Source organism: Fistularia commersonii, chromosome 32, assembly GCF_037954325.1.
Source record: "Fistularia commersonii isolate RoL2024-O1a breed Wild chromosome 32, RoL_Fcom_v1.0, whole genome shotgun sequence".
Taxonomy (NCBI): Eukaryota; Metazoa; Chordata; class Actinopteri; order Syngnathiformes; family Fistulariidae; genus Fistularia; species Fistularia commersonii.
Genome location: NC_141315.1, coordinates 6,930,153 through 6,949,221, shown reverse-complemented (window position 1 = coordinate 6,949,221; position 19,069 = coordinate 6,930,153). Strand labels below are relative to the sequence as shown.

General features: G+C 40.1%; 3 protein-coding genes across 3 annotated transcripts; all 3 read left to right on the top strand.

Annotated features, from left to right (window-relative positions):
- The first annotated feature begins 304 nt into the window (after positions 1-304).
- Positions 305-6,215, top strand: LOC147215306 (5-hydroxytryptamine receptor 3A-like). The gene is made up of 10 exons (XM_086139824.1): positions 305-562; positions 897-1,057; positions 1,143-1,187; positions 1,369-1,478; positions 2,611-2,780; positions 2,850-3,010; positions 3,660-3,870; positions 4,027-4,173; positions 4,405-4,490; positions 5,621-6,215. The coding sequence occupies exons 1-10, from the start codon at positions 484-486 to the stop codon at positions 5,837-5,839; spliced, it is 1,389 nt and encodes a 462-aa protein (XP_085995950.1). The 5' UTR covers positions 305-483; the 3' UTR covers positions 5,840-6,215.
- Positions 6,216-7,711: 1,496 nt separating this feature from the next.
- On the top strand, positions 7,712-12,426 carry LOC147215305 (5-hydroxytryptamine receptor 3A). The gene is made up of 10 exons (XM_086139927.1): positions 7,712-7,814; positions 8,380-8,540; positions 9,080-9,124; positions 9,278-9,387; positions 9,826-9,995; positions 10,092-10,249; positions 10,694-10,904; positions 10,988-11,158; positions 11,633-11,718; positions 11,824-12,426. The coding sequence occupies exons 1-10, from the start codon at positions 7,775-7,777 to the stop codon at positions 12,046-12,048; spliced, it is 1,377 nt and encodes a 458-aa protein (XP_085996053.1). The 5' UTR covers positions 7,712-7,774; the 3' UTR covers positions 12,049-12,426.
- A 1,380-nt stretch (positions 12,427-13,806) lies between these two features.
- Positions 13,807-18,785, top strand: lrrc59 (leucine rich repeat containing 59). The gene is made up of 8 exons (XM_086139800.1): positions 13,807-13,972; positions 14,123-14,232; positions 14,560-14,619; positions 14,713-14,871; positions 15,833-15,937; positions 16,017-16,089; positions 16,673-16,864; positions 17,166-18,785. The coding sequence occupies exons 2-8, from the start codon at positions 14,131-14,133 to the stop codon at positions 17,444-17,446; spliced, it is 972 nt and encodes a 323-aa protein (XP_085995926.1). The 5' UTR covers positions 13,807-13,972; positions 14,123-14,130; the 3' UTR covers positions 17,447-18,785.
- The last annotated feature ends 284 nt before the right edge of the window (positions 18,786-19,069 follow it).

Here is a 19,069-nt window from a genome sequence, read left to right as displayed (position 1 = left end):
CCACCGGTCGATTGGAGCATGCGGTGAAACTTGAAGATAAATATCTGTCCGAAAAATGGATGAGTGGCTTCTAAGTGGGTTGTCGGCGTGTCGTGCCCGTAATGTTATTCCCACATCCTTCTGGTGATCAAGTTCTGGTCTGATTGCATTTTCTCCATGGGGCTGTGTAACCGTACACTTGTGACTTGGTCACCGTTCATAGAAGCCTTAAATACACATTATCCCTGGGCATGGGACACAAAAATGTCCAGACAGACCGCTGCTTCAGATTTATTATTTTATAAAAGTCAACCAAGTCCTTCTGCAGAGCTGCTAGATGGCAAAGCTAAGCATCCTCTGTCACCTGATAACGGCGTCTCCCAATATTGTGGGAGGAGATTTTCACCTCAGGCTCTGGTCATTCATCTTGCCTCGGCGTTGCATTGAGAGTCCCATCCAGCAGCGCAGGAACACACACACGCACACGCACACACACATGCACGCATGCAGACAAGCTCACATACCTGCTCAAAGGGGGCTGCAATGATCCGGATGACTGTCATCACCTTCATTTTCTTCACCGGTAAGACAAAATGTGAAAATGGTGATTTTTTTTTTTTTTTTTTTTTTTTTTTTTGCATTTGTTTGAGGATGTGACCCTTGTCAAATTTTAATACAGTTTCAGTCTTTTCCAAAGTGACTTAAATGAATATAGGAGTTCCAGGATCTGTTCTGTGCAAAACTACTGCAGATGATATTCCAATTTAAATTGAAAGCAAAGCTCTGAAGTACAATATCTGCCTCTGAAACAAATTATGCATGAGAAATATACACTTTTTTGTCCTTTGAGTATAGTACTTCAGCAGAAATACTCATCCACAGCTATGAGTTTGACAAAATGTAACTATTCATTGCAGGCGCTGCTTCCTGTCAGAAAGTGTGCAGCTACCAGGACGTCCTGGACCACCTGAACCTGACCACGGAGAACAATCGGTACCAACTGACCCGGCCCGTTCTGGACCACAGGAAGCCCACCACCGTATTGATGGACATATTCCTCTACGCCATCCTGGCAGTGGTAGGATCTTCTGCCGGCGTTCCAGCTCTGCTTGGACTGTTGACTTGACGAACGGGGCGCTCACAGATCTTGTTTTCGTCCGCAGAACGAGAAAACGCAGACGTTCATCCCGCTCATCTGGACAGCAATGGTGAGTGAATTTTGTCAGCATGCAAATGCAAATTGTGATTTTGAATTACATCCAGTTCATATATATATATGTAAATACCGTATGATTTTTGAGAGAACAATATGAGTACTTGTTTATACTCCTTATATAAGGGTTGTCTGCAGCACTGACTTTGCACTAATTTATGTTAAACTGACCCCAGATATGGCAAGATGGGCGTATCTCGTGGGATCCCACTCAATTCTGTGGAATCACTCATATTTCGTTGCCCACTCACTTGATCTGGAAGCCGGATATCTTTATCTACGAGATGTGAGTCCTCCCACCCCACCCTTATCTACCAGTTGTTCAAGTTTTTAACTATCACGGGATTTACAAAATATCAGAAATACCAGAAACACATACGGTTGTAATAACATGAAAATATGCATACATAGAAAAGTTCATTATCTGACAAATTCTCATACATCCTTTATGAAAATGAAAATACGATAATTCTGCATAGTCAACAGACTCTTTGATGCATTTTCAGTGTGACTGACTCAAAGGTAAAGTTCATGCATGTGTACATGTCTAGATCAATATTTAGACAGGTAATTATAAATGGGTGTTTTTTTTAGAAAGTATATGGCTTCACTGTTGGCTCAGTTTTATCAAAGCACACAATGGTGGACATTAACCTGAGTCATATTTATCAGAAACACAATCCCACCGGCGGCAGGTGCAGAACGGATATTTGCCAACCCGATGTTTGTGAAACGTTTGTCCGTTCATTGTCATTGGAAGATGGCTGTTTGGTCGAGGGGCAGTTGAGATTGTCTGTGGAACGGCACAGTTTAAATATTGTATTTTTTAAAAGGGGGGAGAGAGGGGAGCTTGTGCTGTGAGTTGGTGTAAAGATATTTCAAAACTATTTTTATGAGAGCACCATCAAATGTGACCCATCGTAATCCTCTTAGGACAAAACATAATCAAATGACATAGAAAACAGTTTTTTGTTTTGGAAAGTGCTTTTCTTTTTATATTTCATTCATTCAAAACCCATGCTGCACAATGTAATTTCTGAGCATGACCATGCACCGAAAGTGTGTAATAAACTGGATTTCTAATATATTCATAAAGAAAAATATTAGTAGGATAAAATGATGAGAGCCAAAAGCAACCACAATTTGACTTGACTGGAATTACTTCAAAAACCATAACAAACTGATTTAAAATTCACAAAACAAAAAAAAAAAAAACTTTTTTTTTTTTTTTTTTTTTTTTTTACAAAAGTTGACAGTTTTGATAAAATGAACACAGTTCTTTCATATTATTGTACAGGTGGAATTTGTTTTGGTCAGCCATAACTCGAGGATAAGACATAGGAGTTGGAAAAGTTTAACACTGAATTGAATTGTTTTAAATCAACTGTGCGTGTGTGTGTGTTTGCGTGACGTTTCAGGGTGCAGAAGGACGAGTCGCCTAATAATCCCGCCTTGATTGTGCACCACAACGGGACAGTCAAGATGGAGGACACGTTGAGGGTGGTCAGCACCTGCTACATGGACATGTACAAGTTCCCCTTTGACACGCAGCAGTGCAACATTTCCCTCAGCTCTTCCAGTCATACCGGTAAGGGCGACGCAAAAATCCGCCCGTGAGTTTGTACCTCTCGCCTTTCAAACTCTTCTCTCGCCACAGCCGATGAAATTCGCCTCATCGCTTCCTCCAACTCCACCCGGGCCACGCAGTTTTCCAGAGAGACAATGAAGTTGCAGGGGGATTGGGAGTTTCTCCAGTTGCACATCTCCAGCTTCAATTTCTCCTTTGACCAAAAAAACTGGGAGCAGCTGGTTTACAGTGTACGTGACTCGTGGGGGAGGGCAGGTGCAGAGAAACCCAAGGAAGGTATCAGAGAATGGTAGCATTAGAATGCAGATCATCGGCGGTCACTGGGTCACTGGATCCACGTGGATATAAATTGATCAGATATGATGTTTTCCTTTTTAAGGGAGATTTTGTCTCAGAAAGACTTAAGGCAGATTTTTTTTTTCTTTAATTTTTTTCATTATTTTGCAAAGCTGTTATGTTTTTTTTTCTTAATTTAGGAGAAACCGCCATCCGTAAATTAGACAAAAAAAAAAACAACAAAAAAAAACAAACAGAAATTGCTTTTATGTTTTATCTTATTTTCAAAGTAGTGGGAAATCACACAAAACATTTCAAAGATTTCTGAAACAAAAAAATGAATGAATAGATAAATAAGAGGAAAAACAAAGGCGAGACACTAACTGCAATTTTGAAAAGGAAAATAAAATTAGCAGGGATGTAATTTGTAGCGGCTTTGTCCTACTTAAATCAAGGCCTGTTGTCAGTTAAAATACTGATATTGCTAGATTATTAGTCCAAATTCTGATCTTATTTATTCTTTCTTAAAGTCTCAACTGACATGTTACTCATAAATGCTTGTATTTATCTAATCAAGCTTGACCTTTATTTCTCTCCGTGTAGTTCCGCATAAAGAGAACACCTCTCCTCCATATCATCAACTTCCTGTTGCCGGTCATGTTTTTCCTGGTGCTGGATCTGGCGTCCTTCTTCATCTCGGAGCATCGAGGAGAGAAACTGGGCTTCAAAGTGACCGTGCTGCTGGCCATCTCCGTCCTGCTCCTCATTCTCAACGAAATCTTGCCCTCCATGACCTACAGGAGCCCGCTCATAGGTAAAACAAAACCCGGACGGCGGAGAGAATCTTACACCAGATGTTCCTCGGACAATTTCTCGGTGAAATCAAAGTGACCGATAATCCTGACGCACTAATTTAAACATGCAGGGCCTCTGAAAGTAAATTTAACAGGTCGGTGCTTCTCTCCCACAGCATCCTACTGCATTGTCATTTTTGGGCTGATGTTGCTCAGCCTGCTGGAGACAATCCTGGTCATGTATCTGATGGAGAAAGACTCGGATCCCGGCGAGAAGCTCAGAGATGAGGGAGAAACAAACAGTCGGGAGAACGTGGAAGCCGGTGAGAGATGACAAAATGTACTTCCCTGCATGGCGGCGTGACATCAGTGCAGCTGGTGCGATAATTCTGAGAATCGCGGCGCAAAATCCAAACAAAGTATGTTCCAAGGTGGCGCCGCCAAGCGTTTAATCTGCGAGCGGGTGGAGGAGCCCTGTGTTCCCAAGCGCACTCTCAAATCCTACTCGCATTACTCTTTCCTCATCATCTCAATTGCCATTTTTTTGTGCTCAGAGGGAAAAAAGCGGGTCGGCTGTTTCTGCATCTTCAAAGTGTACGACGTCGAGAAACGGCACAAGCTGTTGCCCGCGGTCAACAAGGTAGGGCGTCATTTTTTTCACATTTCTTTCTTGTGGAAAAGAAAATGAAACTTTTCAACTGACTTTTTGTATTTTGCTCAATTTCAACATCTTCACAAACAAAGCAGCAGTGCAGTCTTGTCAGTGGTGGTGAAGGGAAAGAAATACTCTGCGCAGATATTTGTCGCAAAAGCAGGCGCCTACAAAATATAACCAAGTTGCCAGTTATCAATACACATTGTCTGGATCTGAGGATTATATGTTTTTTTACTCAACCCGTCAATAACACCATAAGCAAGTACAATGTACTAACAGCTGCAAGACGAACTGCCATGCTTTACAGCTAGGGTATTGTACAATAACATATACAAAACCCATAAAAATAATACATACACTTTAAGCAATTCATCTAGTTATTATTTCAAAAACATTTTTTTATTTATATCCATATACTTTTTTTTTTCCATTTTATGGAGTTGTTTCGAAATGAGCGCAATAAAATAAAGCACCTGAAGGATCGGAAATTGCTCATTTTCACCAGGACTTGCCGCAAACGTCTAATTATTCCTCGATTATGGACAAGAATAAATGATTTTGATGATAAATGCATTTGTAGAGTACCTTCCAGTGGTCAAGAGTAAGATGCAAAGGAAGAAAGAGACACTTTGTTTCAGTTACAGGACTGTCTCAGAAAATTAGAATATTGTGATAAAGTTCTTTATCTTCTGTAATGCATTTTAAAAAAAAAAAATTACTTTTTCATAATATTCAAATTTTTTGAGATAGGATTTTTGAGTTTTCTTAAGATGTAAGCCATAATCAACAATATCAAAAGGCTTGCAGTATTTCAGTTGATTTGTAATGAATCCGGAATATATGACATTTTTGTTTTTGTAATTGCATTACAGAAGATAAAGAACATTATCACAATATTCTTATTTTCTGAGACAGTCCTTCATGTCGCCTATCCTGTAGTGAGGGATTGGAAGAGATAGACGATAGAGATGATTCAGCTGTTGCTGTAAACAAGATTTGCCGTCATTTTTTTGCCAGCAAAACAGAGATCCTGCACGCCAACACACATGAAATTACTTTGTTTTGATTGCCTTGGCAAGAGAATGAAGCCGTCCAACGTGCGTCAATGTGCACAGGTCATCAGCGGCAACCAGTCTGGAGAGCTGAAGGTGTTACTGCTGATTCTGGAGCAGCTGAAGGAGCTGCAGAAAACCCTCAGTCTGCATCTCAGAAGTGAGGTTCCACAAGGGAGGTTGGCCAAATGGGCGGCACGAATCAACCAAGCTTATTTCATACTCTACATCATCACCGTCTTGCTGTGGTTGCCCATCTTCTTCATAGAGTGGATCGGATAAATATTAGCCATCGGGAGTAATTTTGAACTCCTACGTGCCTTGTTTGACTTTATTATATCATTTTATTATTGTATTATTATTATTATTTGAATCTCTGACATCCCAGCTGGTGTGATTTCGCTATTCATGAGCTCAGTCCGAGGATGAGGCCACCAGGAGCCCAGGTTTAAAGAAAAAGATGAAAATAAAACAAAAATGAGAATGAAAACATAATATGAGAGATGAAACTGTACAATTGAGGAGATAATCTCTCTCAAAATAAAATAAAATAAAGTTAAATGGAATACAATAAAATACAATTAAATAAAATAAATATTCAAACTATTTTTGTCTATAAAATTTAAGGCAAGTATGCCTTGTGAGCCCCCCCCCCCCCCCCCCCCCCCCAAAAAAAAGAGTTGTTTCAGGTTAACTTTGCCACTGTTATAGATTTTAGCCACAGTTTTGTAACAGTTTAATAATACAATGAGATTTTCTGTATTTTATTAATGTGCCTCTGAGGGTAGTCATATTGCTGTTTGACTTTTCAAAACAATACATTATAAAAAAACATGAACTTTCAAATTTGATTGAAAAATTTTGATAGCCATATTAAATATGTTAATACTACTCAACTACTCAACCAAGTCAATAGAAAAATGAAAAAGAAAACAACAATATATAGAAATATCTTAATATTTTTAATTTAGTTTAGTTTTTGATTATATTAAAAACAATGTGCAATTGCTGTGCTCCAAACAAATATAAATGTGATTTTTGGTTCTGTTGGTTTTTAACTTGTCTGCCACGAGGGAGCTTGCTTTGCTCTTGCAAAACGATAAAAACTGACAAGTTCTTTCTCACATTTTTCATCTCACCGTCCCAAATATATAGAGCACTATTCCTGACTCTGTTCTGTCTGAAGTATTAATCCTCCTGAAGGCAGGTTTTGTGTCCATTTACTTTGACTTCTATGGGAGAAGGTAAGGTAGGACAAGATAAAATAAAATACGAGAGGTTATGATAAGATAAACACATTTATCTATACCCCCTGTCAAAAGACTAGACAATAAAACTAAAATAAAAAACAAAAATATATATATTTTCATACATAACATCTGCTGAATCAGTGTCAACAGACGGAATCGATTTCAGGTAGAGTCGCCATGGAGATAAAAGTCTTTTTAATCTGATTTTTCCAGGCAGGTTTCTAACAGTTATTGCAGCTTCCAATAACAGTGGCAAGTTTGTCTCTAACGTAACAAACCCCCCCCTTCCACCCCAACACCAGGAGAGGACTTGATGCTGTGGGTGGGTCAGGAGGGACAAATAGATAATCCTGTTATTTTTTTTATTTTTTTTTTGTTAATAACCAAGACTGAAATAAAAGTACGAGATAATTATGATCTAACGATATAATGCTCTGAACAGTAACTAATGTGATAAATACTTTTAGCTAATGTGATTAATAGATTTAGTACAGTAATGGATTACACCCCGGCATTATGGACGCATGTAATTCGATTACATGTAATGTGATTCTTTGTAATGTGTCAGATCTGACATTGCATGAATGATAGTCATTCTTATCATATTTTGGTGGCGGTGGGTTTTGTTCAATAGTTGAGGATTTAAGTACAAAATAAAATGAACTCTAATGATTATATTTACCTCGCTATTAAACAATTGTTACTTTAAAATCACATTTGTGAGTCTAACTTGTTCTTCATGTGTGACAAGAGCAGTTGAATGAGCCCTGGCACTGGAGACTAATGAGATTTAAAGAAACCCATAAAGAACCGGTGATTCGGTTTGCCTCCACCCCCACACCCCCTTCCACCATGAGGCGGCCGTATTATTTGCCGAAACAGATTTGTTGCCATTTGCAGACAACATCGGGCGGACAAAGACATACACATACACACACACACCTCTCTGTGAATTTGTGTTGCACTCATGCTGTTTCCTGGGTTCTTCATGCTGCTTCTTCTCACAGGTAAGACATGAAATGCATGTAGCTGTGGAAATCAGCATAATCTACTAAAAGGAAAGTAAAGTAGCTCAGATTTAACTGTTGGGATTTTTTTTTTGGGGGGGGCGGATTTGTCTGTTTGGTTTATTGGCACAAAAAATTAACATGTGTATATGGATGTTTGCCATAAAAGCAGAAAAAGAAATTCATGCTTTGTACAAAAAAGTGATTACATTTTAACGAGTGTTTCCGAAAGGGTTTCTTTCAAATACATACAACCGCTCATTGGATCTCATGAGGGATTATTTGAGAGGCTGCAAAAAGCCCACAACTATTCTAGATAATGGAATAAACCTCCGATTTCCTGCCAGCGTTCATCTCCAGTGCTTCAAGTAACCGCATTCTCTACACGAGTTCGTCATCTTGTGTTTCTTCATGTTTTCCTTACAATTGATAATTGATAATCGATGATTGGATATTTGATAGCAACGCTAAATGAGATGATTAATAGCCATGTTTTTCTTCTGCTGAACCTTAATTTACGGCACGATGCACTCATTGATAATGCATGCTGATGTTTCTGCTGAAGATGGGGTGTCGTATGAGAATAAATGCAGCTATCAGGACGTTTTAAACCATCTGAATCTGACCCGAAGCAATGAGCTGTTCATAATGACCCGGCCCGTGAAAAACTACAAGGATCCGACGTGGGTTTCCCTGGAGGTGCTGCTGTATGCAATCCTGGATGTGGTGAGTCATTTGAAATATCTGCAGATTTTTTAACTTTTCGCATTCGCCAGGACACTTCTACACAATTCTTAATTTTTATGTGATTCGGGATCATTTGTGGAATTTTCAGGGGTTGGTGTTGCAATAAATACTCTCTTTATATTCCTTATTTATCACGCCTCCTTGTCACTCCACTCCATGGGATTTACTTGATTTTTTGATAACAAGCATCCATCAGGGTTGTCACAGTTCTTTGGCATTAGATAAGCTATCGAATGCTAAAGTTGTGGCTGTAGGGACGGCTTTTTGATTCCCCGTTCCTCCTGTCTGCATGCAGGCTCTTAGGCAAAACACCAAACCTCAACTTGTTCCCCGAAGCCCTTCTTAGCACCTTGCATGCAAACTCTGTGTTTGAGCGCGTGTAAACGGGTAAAAACTATCTGGTGTATCGTGGTTTGAGACCTAAAGGTGTGAAAGCGCAATATAAATTGAGACCATTTACCATTCCTGTCAAATTAATTGCCAATGCAGAATTTTCAAGTACATTTCGCTGTTCACAGGTTGAGAAAGATCAGAAATTCATCCCGTACGTCTGGACTGTGATGGTGAGTGGATTACATGGACCCAGCTTTTCGGCAAATAGTCATTGCGCTCACGTTTTTAACCTTTAAATTCAGTCCTTTTTTTTTGTTTCTTCTTCAATTTACATACCTTGCGTTTTTTTTTTTCTTTCTTTTTTTTTCCCATTTCCCTTGTAGAGGTGGCGCAATGAATACATCTCCTGGGACCCAAATGATTTTTGTGGAATTGATAATGTATCTCTTCCTACGGAAGTTTTGTGGAAACCAGATCTCACCATTGAAGAGATGTGAGTTACGACACAAATCACCAATCATCTGGTTAGTTTGAGCACAGAAAAAAAAAATTGGAGTATTATTGTGGTTAAAACTGCGTTTTATTTTGACTGTTCTTGATGTGGTTGGTTCCCCTACTCCTAATCAAATACAGATCATTTCAGCTGAATAAAAAAGAAAAAAAAATTGGTTTGAAGGCTTTTCAACGTCATATAATCGGTTAGCTAAGCCAACAATAAATGGTTTATTGGCCACCCAGTGGGCTTCTAAGCAGCTTCCTAGTTGTTCCATGGAGAGAAAGTAGTGATGATTTCCCAGATAAATGTTGAAAAATGGTCTTTTTCAAACCAAATTTGATCTGCACGTTTTCTTCAGTCAAAATTCCACGCTGACGGACTCCTGGCCACATCTCATCATAGTTAATGATATCCGTAATCTTTCATCTCGTATAGGACGGAGAAGGACAAAGCCCCTCCGAGTCCTTATCTCACCATCAGTCACGAAGGAGACGTGGAGGTTCAGAACGATCAAGTGCTGGTCAGCACCTGCAGGATGCACATTTTCAAATTCCCCTTTGACGTGCAGAGCTGCAACCTGTCCTTCAAGTCTGTCATACACACCGGTGAAGTTCTCGCTTGTGTTTGTGTCAAAATTCCTTGTTTTTTACTCTGTGGATGTCTGGCTAACCCTCTGACCATACCTCTCCCCGGCAACTCAGCGAAGGACATTCGCCTCTGGGCGAGTGACAACTCCACAGAGGCCACCGAGTGGTCACGGGATTTGATGCGGACGCAATATGAATGGCTGTTCATCAACATGACTGTAACCGCCAACAACGCCACTGACTCGCTCAGCCAAGACATCATCATTTATACCGTACGTGAACACGAATACAGGTAGACAGTGACCGTGACCAGGCACTGAAAACACATCACCCCTCCTCAAGTGCATTGAACTGCTCTGAAACAAACATTTCCGCTGCAGGAGTGTTTCACTTTTTATGTGTGGAAGTGGGGAGATTGGTTGCAGATTATCTTTTTTGGTGATAGACAAAAGAGATCCTCATATGTCTTTCAAGGCATTACAACCCAACAATTTATATGATCAGTTTAAGTTGAGCATTGCACTGTTACTGTGGGTTTTGGCTCTGTCGCTAATACCTTCATATTTCAGAGAATGTGAAAAGATTTTACACAATAGCGGATAGGTCTGTTTGATCAGTTTGGATACAAGGTTCTTTTGAATTGCAACAGCACAAAGAGTTGGACCCTCGAAGACACTTGAGACTCATGTTCATTTTGCTTAAACCTAATTTCGCAGATTACCATGAGGAGAAGGTCTGTCCTCTACATTGTCAACTTCTTACTGCCCGTGCTGTTCTTCTTGTGCCTGGACATGGCCTCGTTCCTGATCTCGGACAGCGGGGGCGAAAAACTGAGCTTCAAAGTGACTGTGCTGCTCGCTGTCACTGTCTTGCAGCTTATTCTCAATGAAATTCTTCCATCCTCCTCAAACAGGATTCCACTCATTGGTACGAAAGCTGACTAAACAGCAAATTCTTGCTGTCTAGTTTGGAAATTAATTTTTGTTTATGATGCTACCTGCTGCCCTCAGCCGTCTACTGCATTGGGATATTTGCGCTGATGCTGTTCAGCCTCCTGGAGACGATCTTTGTCATGTACCTGATGGAGAAGGACTCTGGATCCCAGGGCAATGATGCAGACGGAGACCGAAGCCAGCTTGAGGATACAAACAGACAGACAACCTTTAATAATTGTCAGGGAGGTGAGACATGGATCAGCTCCGTGAGTTTCTCAAAACAAACCCGACGGTTGGGCTGGAATATTTTCAACTGACAGGTTAAAAATATTGAAAAACCTTTGTTTTTTAAAAATAGGCTGCCAATATTTTCATAATTTATATTACAGTGTTACCCAGAATCATGTTTACGTCAACCGAAACAACAGACGGACTCAAAGAATGACTCCTGAATTGAATTCCTAATGTTAAAATCTGAGAGTATGCCTGTTCTGATTGTTTTTGCAAATGAGCGTCCCAAACTTTGACTTTTTGCATGAGACGCTATCAAACCAATGCTGACGAAACATTATACATGATGTTAAAATGGCTTTTATTGTGGAAAGAGACAAAGTGACGCCAAACATACTGAAACTGTGAAGAAAATAAACTCCCTCTTTTGTTTTCTCGTGGCATAGTTGGCCTTGATTGATTGTGGGTTTTTTTTTAATATCCTTTCAGAGCTGCACACGTGGAGTCATTGTGGACCCATCTATGGCGCGTCTGCCGATGAATCCTCCTCCGGACTGCTGCACATGACCAAAGAGGTCAGACGTGGATTACACACTTTTCATGACAATATAAAGAAAGCGGTATAAATATAAGAAATGACGTAATCTGATTTCTAACTGATTTCTATCCATCTACTATAGGGATATAGCAGCAAATTAATTGAGTGCCAGACTCTGGAGAAACTCTCGGACGAACTGAAGCAAGTGGAGCGAACGCTGACTCTTCTCCTCAATAGCAGGAAGGAGCAGAAACCTCAATACTGGACCCAAGTGGCAAAGAGAGTGAACAAATATTTCTTTTTTATCTATGTATCAGTCGTCAGTCTGTTTTTGATCTTTATGTTTTCAGAATGGAATACGCCTTGAAGAGGATTATCCAAGCGTTGTACAAAGATTATCGAACTACACAGAAATGTGATGTGACAAACTTCTGTAGAGCCGCAGCTGATTATCATCTAATTTGACACTTTTATTCCTCTGTCTTTGTGGAGCTTAATAGGTTTACACCTACTTAAATACTGAATACTGACGGGAAATAGCAAAGGTGTGCTCTGTGAGTCTTAAGTATTGTTCGCTCGACGTGTTTGTTGTATGTACTGAGTGTAAAATATGCGTACCACACTCTTTATGTATGGCGAATAAATAGTTTTTGAAATTCTATTTTAATTGTCACCATGAAACAGTCACAAATGTTCACTCGCAGAGGAGAGATGCAGCAAGTCATTGGACAGATGCTCTGTTCTGTTAGCATTAAAGTGTGAACTTGAAGGTTAAGAAAAAAATCAAAATGAACAACCGTGAACACTGTTTTTTTTCTCATTGTGTTGCTGGTTTATGATCACCTAATTCAATAGGCATCAGGATTGAAAAAAAAATGATAAGTTGGTTGAAGACATCTTTGAAACATTAGACCACATCATTGTATCGCACTATTTTCAATCATTTTTAGTTTTGTTGTCATGTCACAAATAAGTATTTTCACTCATTTAAGTAAAATTAAAAGCGCTCTGTCAGGTTGAATTTTCCCTGGAGGACGACCAAAGAGGAGATTATGGATAGAGCGAAAGAGGACGAGGTTAGTCGCTGTGAGAGAGGAGGATGCTGCGGAGGAGGTTGAATGTAGGCCGATGATTGTCCGTGGTGACCCCCCCAAAGAGGTCAGACCAAAGGATAAGATTAATTCATTTGATTTCTCTTGCTCTGCTGTTTGTTGCTGATCTTCTTGCTAGTTGACTGAATAGCCTGCATGCCGAGCAGTGAGCAGCTGAACGCAATTATTTGTTCGTAGATAAAAATAATAATAATGTTAATGATAAAGACGTGTGGAATCGGAATTAAAGCTTTACAAGTGTGTTTGCCTGTGTGGTTGCATTCCCTGGAAAGATGGTGATTGTTTGACGGCTGAGCGGTAATCAGTGGCTTTCCTAATGGTCGCTAAAATTACCTAACAATCCATACTGTGTGTCAGTTTAAAAGCCAGTAATGTGTTTTGGAACACCAAGTTCAAGGAAAACATCCCCTGGCACACATTATTTCAAACTCTGGTGATTTGTCTCCTCGTTAATATTTTAAAAAAAATGGCTACAGGAGCAAAATATATAGAGAGCAACAACAAAAAAAAAACATTATTAATTGAAAATTTATTTTTCAGACTCCTATTATCGTAAACCTGTTGTCCATGAACCTTTTGCCTGCCAGCTAAGATATTAGGTGACTGCTTTTTCAGTAATCTGAAGTAAGTGTTGGAATCCTTTTTTTTCTTGAAAGTATGGGTCTGAAATTCATTTTTTATTTTTTTTTTTGGAGACACAGTGAATGATAAATAACATATGAAGTAGATTTCGTCAGTTTTCACCTTTATTCAAAACATAATTTCTTTCCTGATCTCACATTGTTCAGAACCTTTTGTGTCTTGCTCCTCTTATGATATCATTGTATGATTTGCATTTAAATCCTTCAAGCAGAATGATTGCACATCTGTTTTCCAGATATGTTGTTTTACAATCATTTATTTTAAATTTATCAAATATAATTTCTCTATTTCACGGGTTTAGGTGTAATATATCCTCCGGTACTGCAGGGGCGCTGTTCGTGCTCCCACCCTCGTTCCGTTGATAAATCAGTGACGTGGATTTTCATTGAGGCAGTCGATACTGCCAAAAACAGAGTTGCCGGTGTGTTGGAGCTTTCTTTTAAATCGAATACTTTTCATATTTTCGTAAAGTTGAGGGCTTTACTTGTCCTTCTCAACAACGGTTCAACGCTGTCTTGTCACGGCTTTTTACAACAGGTGAGTGACATCAGGTGAAACGGTTTTCCCCGGTCCGACTAGCCCGTTTGGAAACTGAAAACGGGGAGGGAATCCGCACGTCTGACTCACCACAACCGTCTCTCTTCGTAAAAAAATAAAAATAAATAAACGCAAGACTCTCACCCACAGACGACAATATGAATAAAAGCGGAAAAGTGCTGAACCTGAAGGATAAAATCAGCGGTAATGAAGTGGACCTGAGTCTGAGCAACCTGACCGAGGTGCCGGTCAGAGAGCTGGTGAGTGTCCGCCTGTCCGCGCATCCAGAACGGCGGCGGAGAATGAAGGAATCCGCTCAGAAATATGACTTTTTTTGTGTGAAATTGTCACTTTAACTGTTTCAAAACTCATGTTGCTGGATGAAAGAGGAAATGGTCGTGGGAAGACTGCTCAAATGTAACAGGTTTTAATTTTACCATGTTAGCTTGACTGCACCTCCGCAGCTGTGTCTAATCAAGATTTAATTACATTCACTCCTAGCATGCTTCAGATTTATATTACCTTTTTTCCCTCCTATTCCGTGAATTCACCTGATTAAACGTTGAATTCTATATGATTCCCGGCAGGCTTTGTTGCCCAAAGCCACTGGACTCGACCTGTCCTGCAACAACATCACCTCCCTCCCTGTAAGTGCCAACACTAGCCATCGAGAAGACACACAGAATACACCTTTATCGATCAGTGTGTGTGTGAAAGCTGTTCTGGTTTCTTTCCTCCAGCCCGACTTCTGCAACCTGACTCACCTGATCAGGGTGGACCTGAGCAAGAACCAGCTGACGAGCTTGCCAGATGACTTCGGGAGCCTGGTCAACCTGCAACACCTGGACCTTTACAACAACAAACTCAGCATGCTGCCTGTCAGCTTTTCCCAGCTGAGAGTGGGTGAAAGAGAAAAGCTATTTAATCTTAATCTTTGTGTGTGTGTGTGTTTGTTATCTTTGCTAACTGGTCAATTAATAGTTTATATATCAAGGGTGTCAAACTCATTTTAGCTGAGGGGCAACACGGGGGGAAATCTATTCTAAGGTGGGCCGGATCGGTGAAATCATGACATATGAACTACTGGTACTACCTATTGTTCAATTCACTCCTCAACCTGGTATTTTTTAACTTTGCGAGCCGGGTTAAACCTGTTCACAGTCCTAATTCGTCCCACGGGCCTTGAGTTTGACACCCCTGTTCTATATCATCAATGTAAGTTTCACCTCGTGTAAGTTCCAGACAGAGCTGAATGACACATTGGATATACATACAAACACCTACATGGATAAGTGGGAGTGTATGTGTATATTTCCAGCCTCACCATTATCCCAATCAAAAGGCACCTCCACTTCTTTTCCTTTCGACTACTATCTTCAGGGGTTGCCATGGTGAATGAAGCTCCTCCATCTAACCATGTTCTCTGTATCATCTTCTCTCACATCAACTAACTTCATTTCCTCTTTCACTTCATCCATAAGTCTTCTCTTTGGCCTTCCTCTAGGTCTCCTGCCTGGCAGTTCAAACGTCAGCATCTGTCCAATATATTCACCATCCTTCCTCTGTACAAGACTGAACTGTTTCAGTCTGACTTCCTTGACCTTTTCTGCAAAACATGTAACGTGTGCTGTCCCTGTGATCGGCTCATTCCTGTTCATATCCATCCTCGCCACTCTGAGAACCTTGACATCTTCATCTCTGATACCCCCGGCTCTGCTTCCTGTTTTTTCCTCAATGCCACTTTCTTTAAACCATACGGCATCGCTGGTCTCACCGTTGTTGTATACTTTTCATTCTAGCTGAGGTCCAACCAAAATTTTCTCTCATGATGTTTCTTTCTGTGCGCTTGCTTGCTTTCAGAATCTGAAGTGGTTGGATCTGAAGGACAATCCGTTGGAGGCCAGCCTGGCCAAGGCTGCGGGAGACTGTCTTGATGAGAAGCAGTGCAAACAGTGTGCCGCCAAGGTGAGAGTGAATTCATATGGTTGAATAAGTAATGATTTCCTCTGTGTTGAAGTGTCAGCTGAAGGGCATTTTCTTCCAGGTCTTACAGCATATGCAAGTGATTCAGGAAGAGGTTGATCGTGCACGGGAGAAACGCCTCTTGAGAGAAAAAGGTTAGTTTTTCCTGGAAGTGATTTTAGATTATGCAGGTCATTATCAACTGGAAGTCAAACCTTAGTCAATATTCCCATATCTTTAATGCTAAATACACATGTAAAATAAGATACATGCTAAATATCCTTGAAAAAGCATTTTGACCAACACATTGAATCAGTGTATACAACTGAAGTTTGTATATTATTAAGACTCAAATATGTTATTATTTGAAGATAGTCTGATTTAAAAAAAAAAAAAAAAAAAAATGCTACTTTGCTTTTTACAGTTGTCTGTTATGTTTCCCTTATGTTTTAATAAAGTAGGATAAGTGTGATCAATCAAAGAAGCAGTAAAGTATTCTGAAAGGTAATTAATTCTAGGAGCCTAAATAAAGGCTGACCTCCTTCCGTCTAGAGTGAGGAGTGGATAACTATTTGAAATAGAAATAAATCCAGACATTATTCCACTAATTAAAAAAAACGAAGCATTTTGTTCTGATTGTCATTGACTTGGTCTTATTGAAGTCACTTAATGGGGGTCAAGTTTGTGGCAACTTGAGTTATTTTATTTCCTCTAAACATTTTCTTATCTCTTCATCAGAGCTTGAGAGGAAGAGGGAGGCAAGGCAGAGGGAGCGGGAGGCTCGAGAGAAGGAGGCCCGTAAACGACAAAAGGCCGAAGAAAAGGAGAAGAGGAGGAAAGAGTACAACGCTCAGATGGCCTCCTTGGCTGCACAGGAGCAACAGAAGAGGAAGAGTGAGGACAAAAAGAAGAAGAATGGACAGGCAGCAGGTGAGTCTTGATGATAGGTGTTTCATAAAAAGAACCAAGATTGTTGTCTGCTGACATCAGATTCAGCCCAAGAGTCTCCTTTAAATGTAGGTAAAACATCTGTTAGTGATTTTAAAATGTGTTGGGATCCTGTTACCACTGATAATATTTAGGAATACAGCAAAAGCTTCTGTTACCTCGTCTTTTTCAGTAAAATGCTCATTCACACACACATTCTCTGCTGTTCAACTAGGGTTTCCTTTCTCCACATCCCAAAAATAGCAATAATAATTTTAGATTCACCAACATTATTTCCTTTCAGAGAAAAAGATTCCTGTGGAACCGGTGCCGAAACCTCGGGGGTCTTTCATTGGCCTGATATTCAAGCTCCTACTCCTGCTTCTGTTGGGATTGGCTGGAGCTGCAACTGCCTGTCGTCTCACTGACCTGCAGAGGGAAGCAATGTGCCTGCCAGTCAACGCTGCCGTGGACAACGCCCTATCCTGGGCCCAACAGCAGGAAGCTGTGGTCAGACAGACAGTAGAGAGCCTGTCGGCCGCTGCAAAAGAGTTTCTTGAATCTGCACAAGCATCCAAGAACTAAACGTTTTCTTCACTGACACCCAGAGCTGTAGGTTTTTCAACTCAATCTGTGAACACTGGGATTTTTTAAATATGCTCAAGTCATGATTCTCATGCTTCTTCATCTCAGCCTGTTTTTTTTTTTTAATCTGCTGGGAGATGAAGTTTGTACAAAGAGATGAAGGGGGTTGGACTGACATGTAGAAATCACCTTAAATTCCTATGGAATTGTTGTCGCTCTTGTTACCTCTTTTTGACGCCTCCTATTTTTAAAACCTAATCATCCAACTAAATCCCTACCCCCTGCGGCCAACATGTTTTTCATGCTGGCTGGTTTTCAGTTTAGTCCTGAATATGGAGCTCGGACCACCATAAGATGTCATGTAGTCCTGTTTGTGCTGCACTTGAGCGAAAAGTCAGACATTAATGGCCAGTCAAAGTTGTGCACCAGCCTGTGAGAGATCTGGTGACACCTCAGCAGTTTGTCAGTGGCTTTATACATCTCAAACCAGTTAAATTCTGGCCACACACAGTCAGGCATGAAACCAGCAGTTTCTTGGAAACACTCATTTGGAACACAAATGGAAACAAATCTGCAGTCTGCATTGGCTGATAATTAACCAGTTGACATACGACAATGGTCTGTTTCATTCATTGTATAGTTTGTCCACCAGAGGGCAGAGTCCTGCAGAGTACCCAGGCCCCGGCACCTCCTAGGCTCCGAGGAAGTTGAAAGGTTTGAGCTTAAGTTTAAATATAAAAAAATATGTTGCAGCTTTTGAGCGATTGAACTTTATTTGTAACCTTTTTTTTTTTAATTAATGAAAAGTCCCTGAAAAGATAATGGGGGTGGGGGGGTGAGTCTGATTTTATGGTTATTTGTGGCACAGGAGTGCCAAAATTAGTAGGTTAAAAGGAGACAAATATTTTTGGAAGAAATGCCATTGTTTCTCAGATTAACAATGTCATACATTTTAATGCATATGATAAAATTATCTTCCCAGCTCCCTGTTAGATATTTTGACAGATAAAAAATATCGAAAGGATCAGCCTAGAAATTCTGACGTGCCTCTTGGGGTTTCAGTAAAAAAAAACATAGGAATTGAAAATGAAATCTCCTAAATTGAGCAGGAATCCCAAATTAACTAATGAAATAATGATCTGGTCATCAAAACTAGAGACCACAGTTGAAATGATCCAGAGAGTTGATGCATCTTCATAAAGCCTGACTAACCATTTCTCATGCAGCTCACAAGTGTTGGGACATTTTCATGCAACCATTTGCCTTTCCAGCCTGCTGCACTGGTTCTGTACAGCTTGTCCATGCACAAATATTGTTAATAAACCGCTTTGCAATGCAAGGAATCGATGAATGACTTCGCTCTTCCTGGCACAGAAGGCTGATGGCCATAATTACAGCTCACCAGCTGGAAAATTTTCTCATCTTGGACTCTGGACTTGTAATGAAGCGGGTAAATCACTGGGGATTTAAGCCTTAAATAGAAGGTTAATATTGTTAGCTATTTGGGGAATTATATTGAATATGATCTGTCATATGTGCTATGAATTCTCAATACTCAAACAAGTGTGACCATTTACTCTAGGCATTAAGATTTTTTATCCCTTTGAAGATTTTTTTATTTTG

Coding starts and splice junctions, on each gene's coding strand:
- LOC147215306 (XM_086139824.1), top strand. CDS start 484: ATGCAGACAAGCTCACATACCTGCTCAAAGGGGGCTGCAATGATCCGG. Junction 1,058..1,142: donor TCTACGCCATCCTGGCAGTG/GTAGGATCTTCT, acceptor TTTCGTCCGCAG/AACGAGAAAACGCAGACGTT. Junction 3,871..4,026: donor CTACAGGAGCCCGCTCATAG/GTAAAACAAAAC, acceptor TCTCTCCCACAG/CATCCTACTGCATTGTCATT.
- LOC147215305 (XM_086139927.1), top strand. CDS start 7,775: ATGCTGTTTCCTGGGTTCTTCATGCTGCTTCTTCTCACAG. Junction 9,996..10,091: donor CAAGTCTGTCATACACACCG/GTGAAGTTCTCG, acceptor CCGGCAACTCAG/CGAAGGACATTCGCCTCTGG. Junction 11,159..11,632: donor CTTTAATAATTGTCAGGGAG/GTGAGACATGGA, acceptor ATATCCTTTCAG/AGCTGCACACGTGGAGTCAT.
- lrrc59 (XM_086139800.1), top strand. CDS start 14,131: ATGAATAAAAGCGGAAAAGTGCTGAACCTGAAGGATAAAATCAGCGGT. Junction 14,233..14,559: donor AGGTGCCGGTCAGAGAGCTG/GTGAGTGTCCGC, acceptor GATTCCCGGCAG/GCTTTGTTGCCCAAAGCCAC. Junction 14,620..14,712: donor ACAACATCACCTCCCTCCCT/GTAAGTGCCAAC, acceptor TCTTTCCTCCAG/CCCGACTTCTGCAACCTGAC.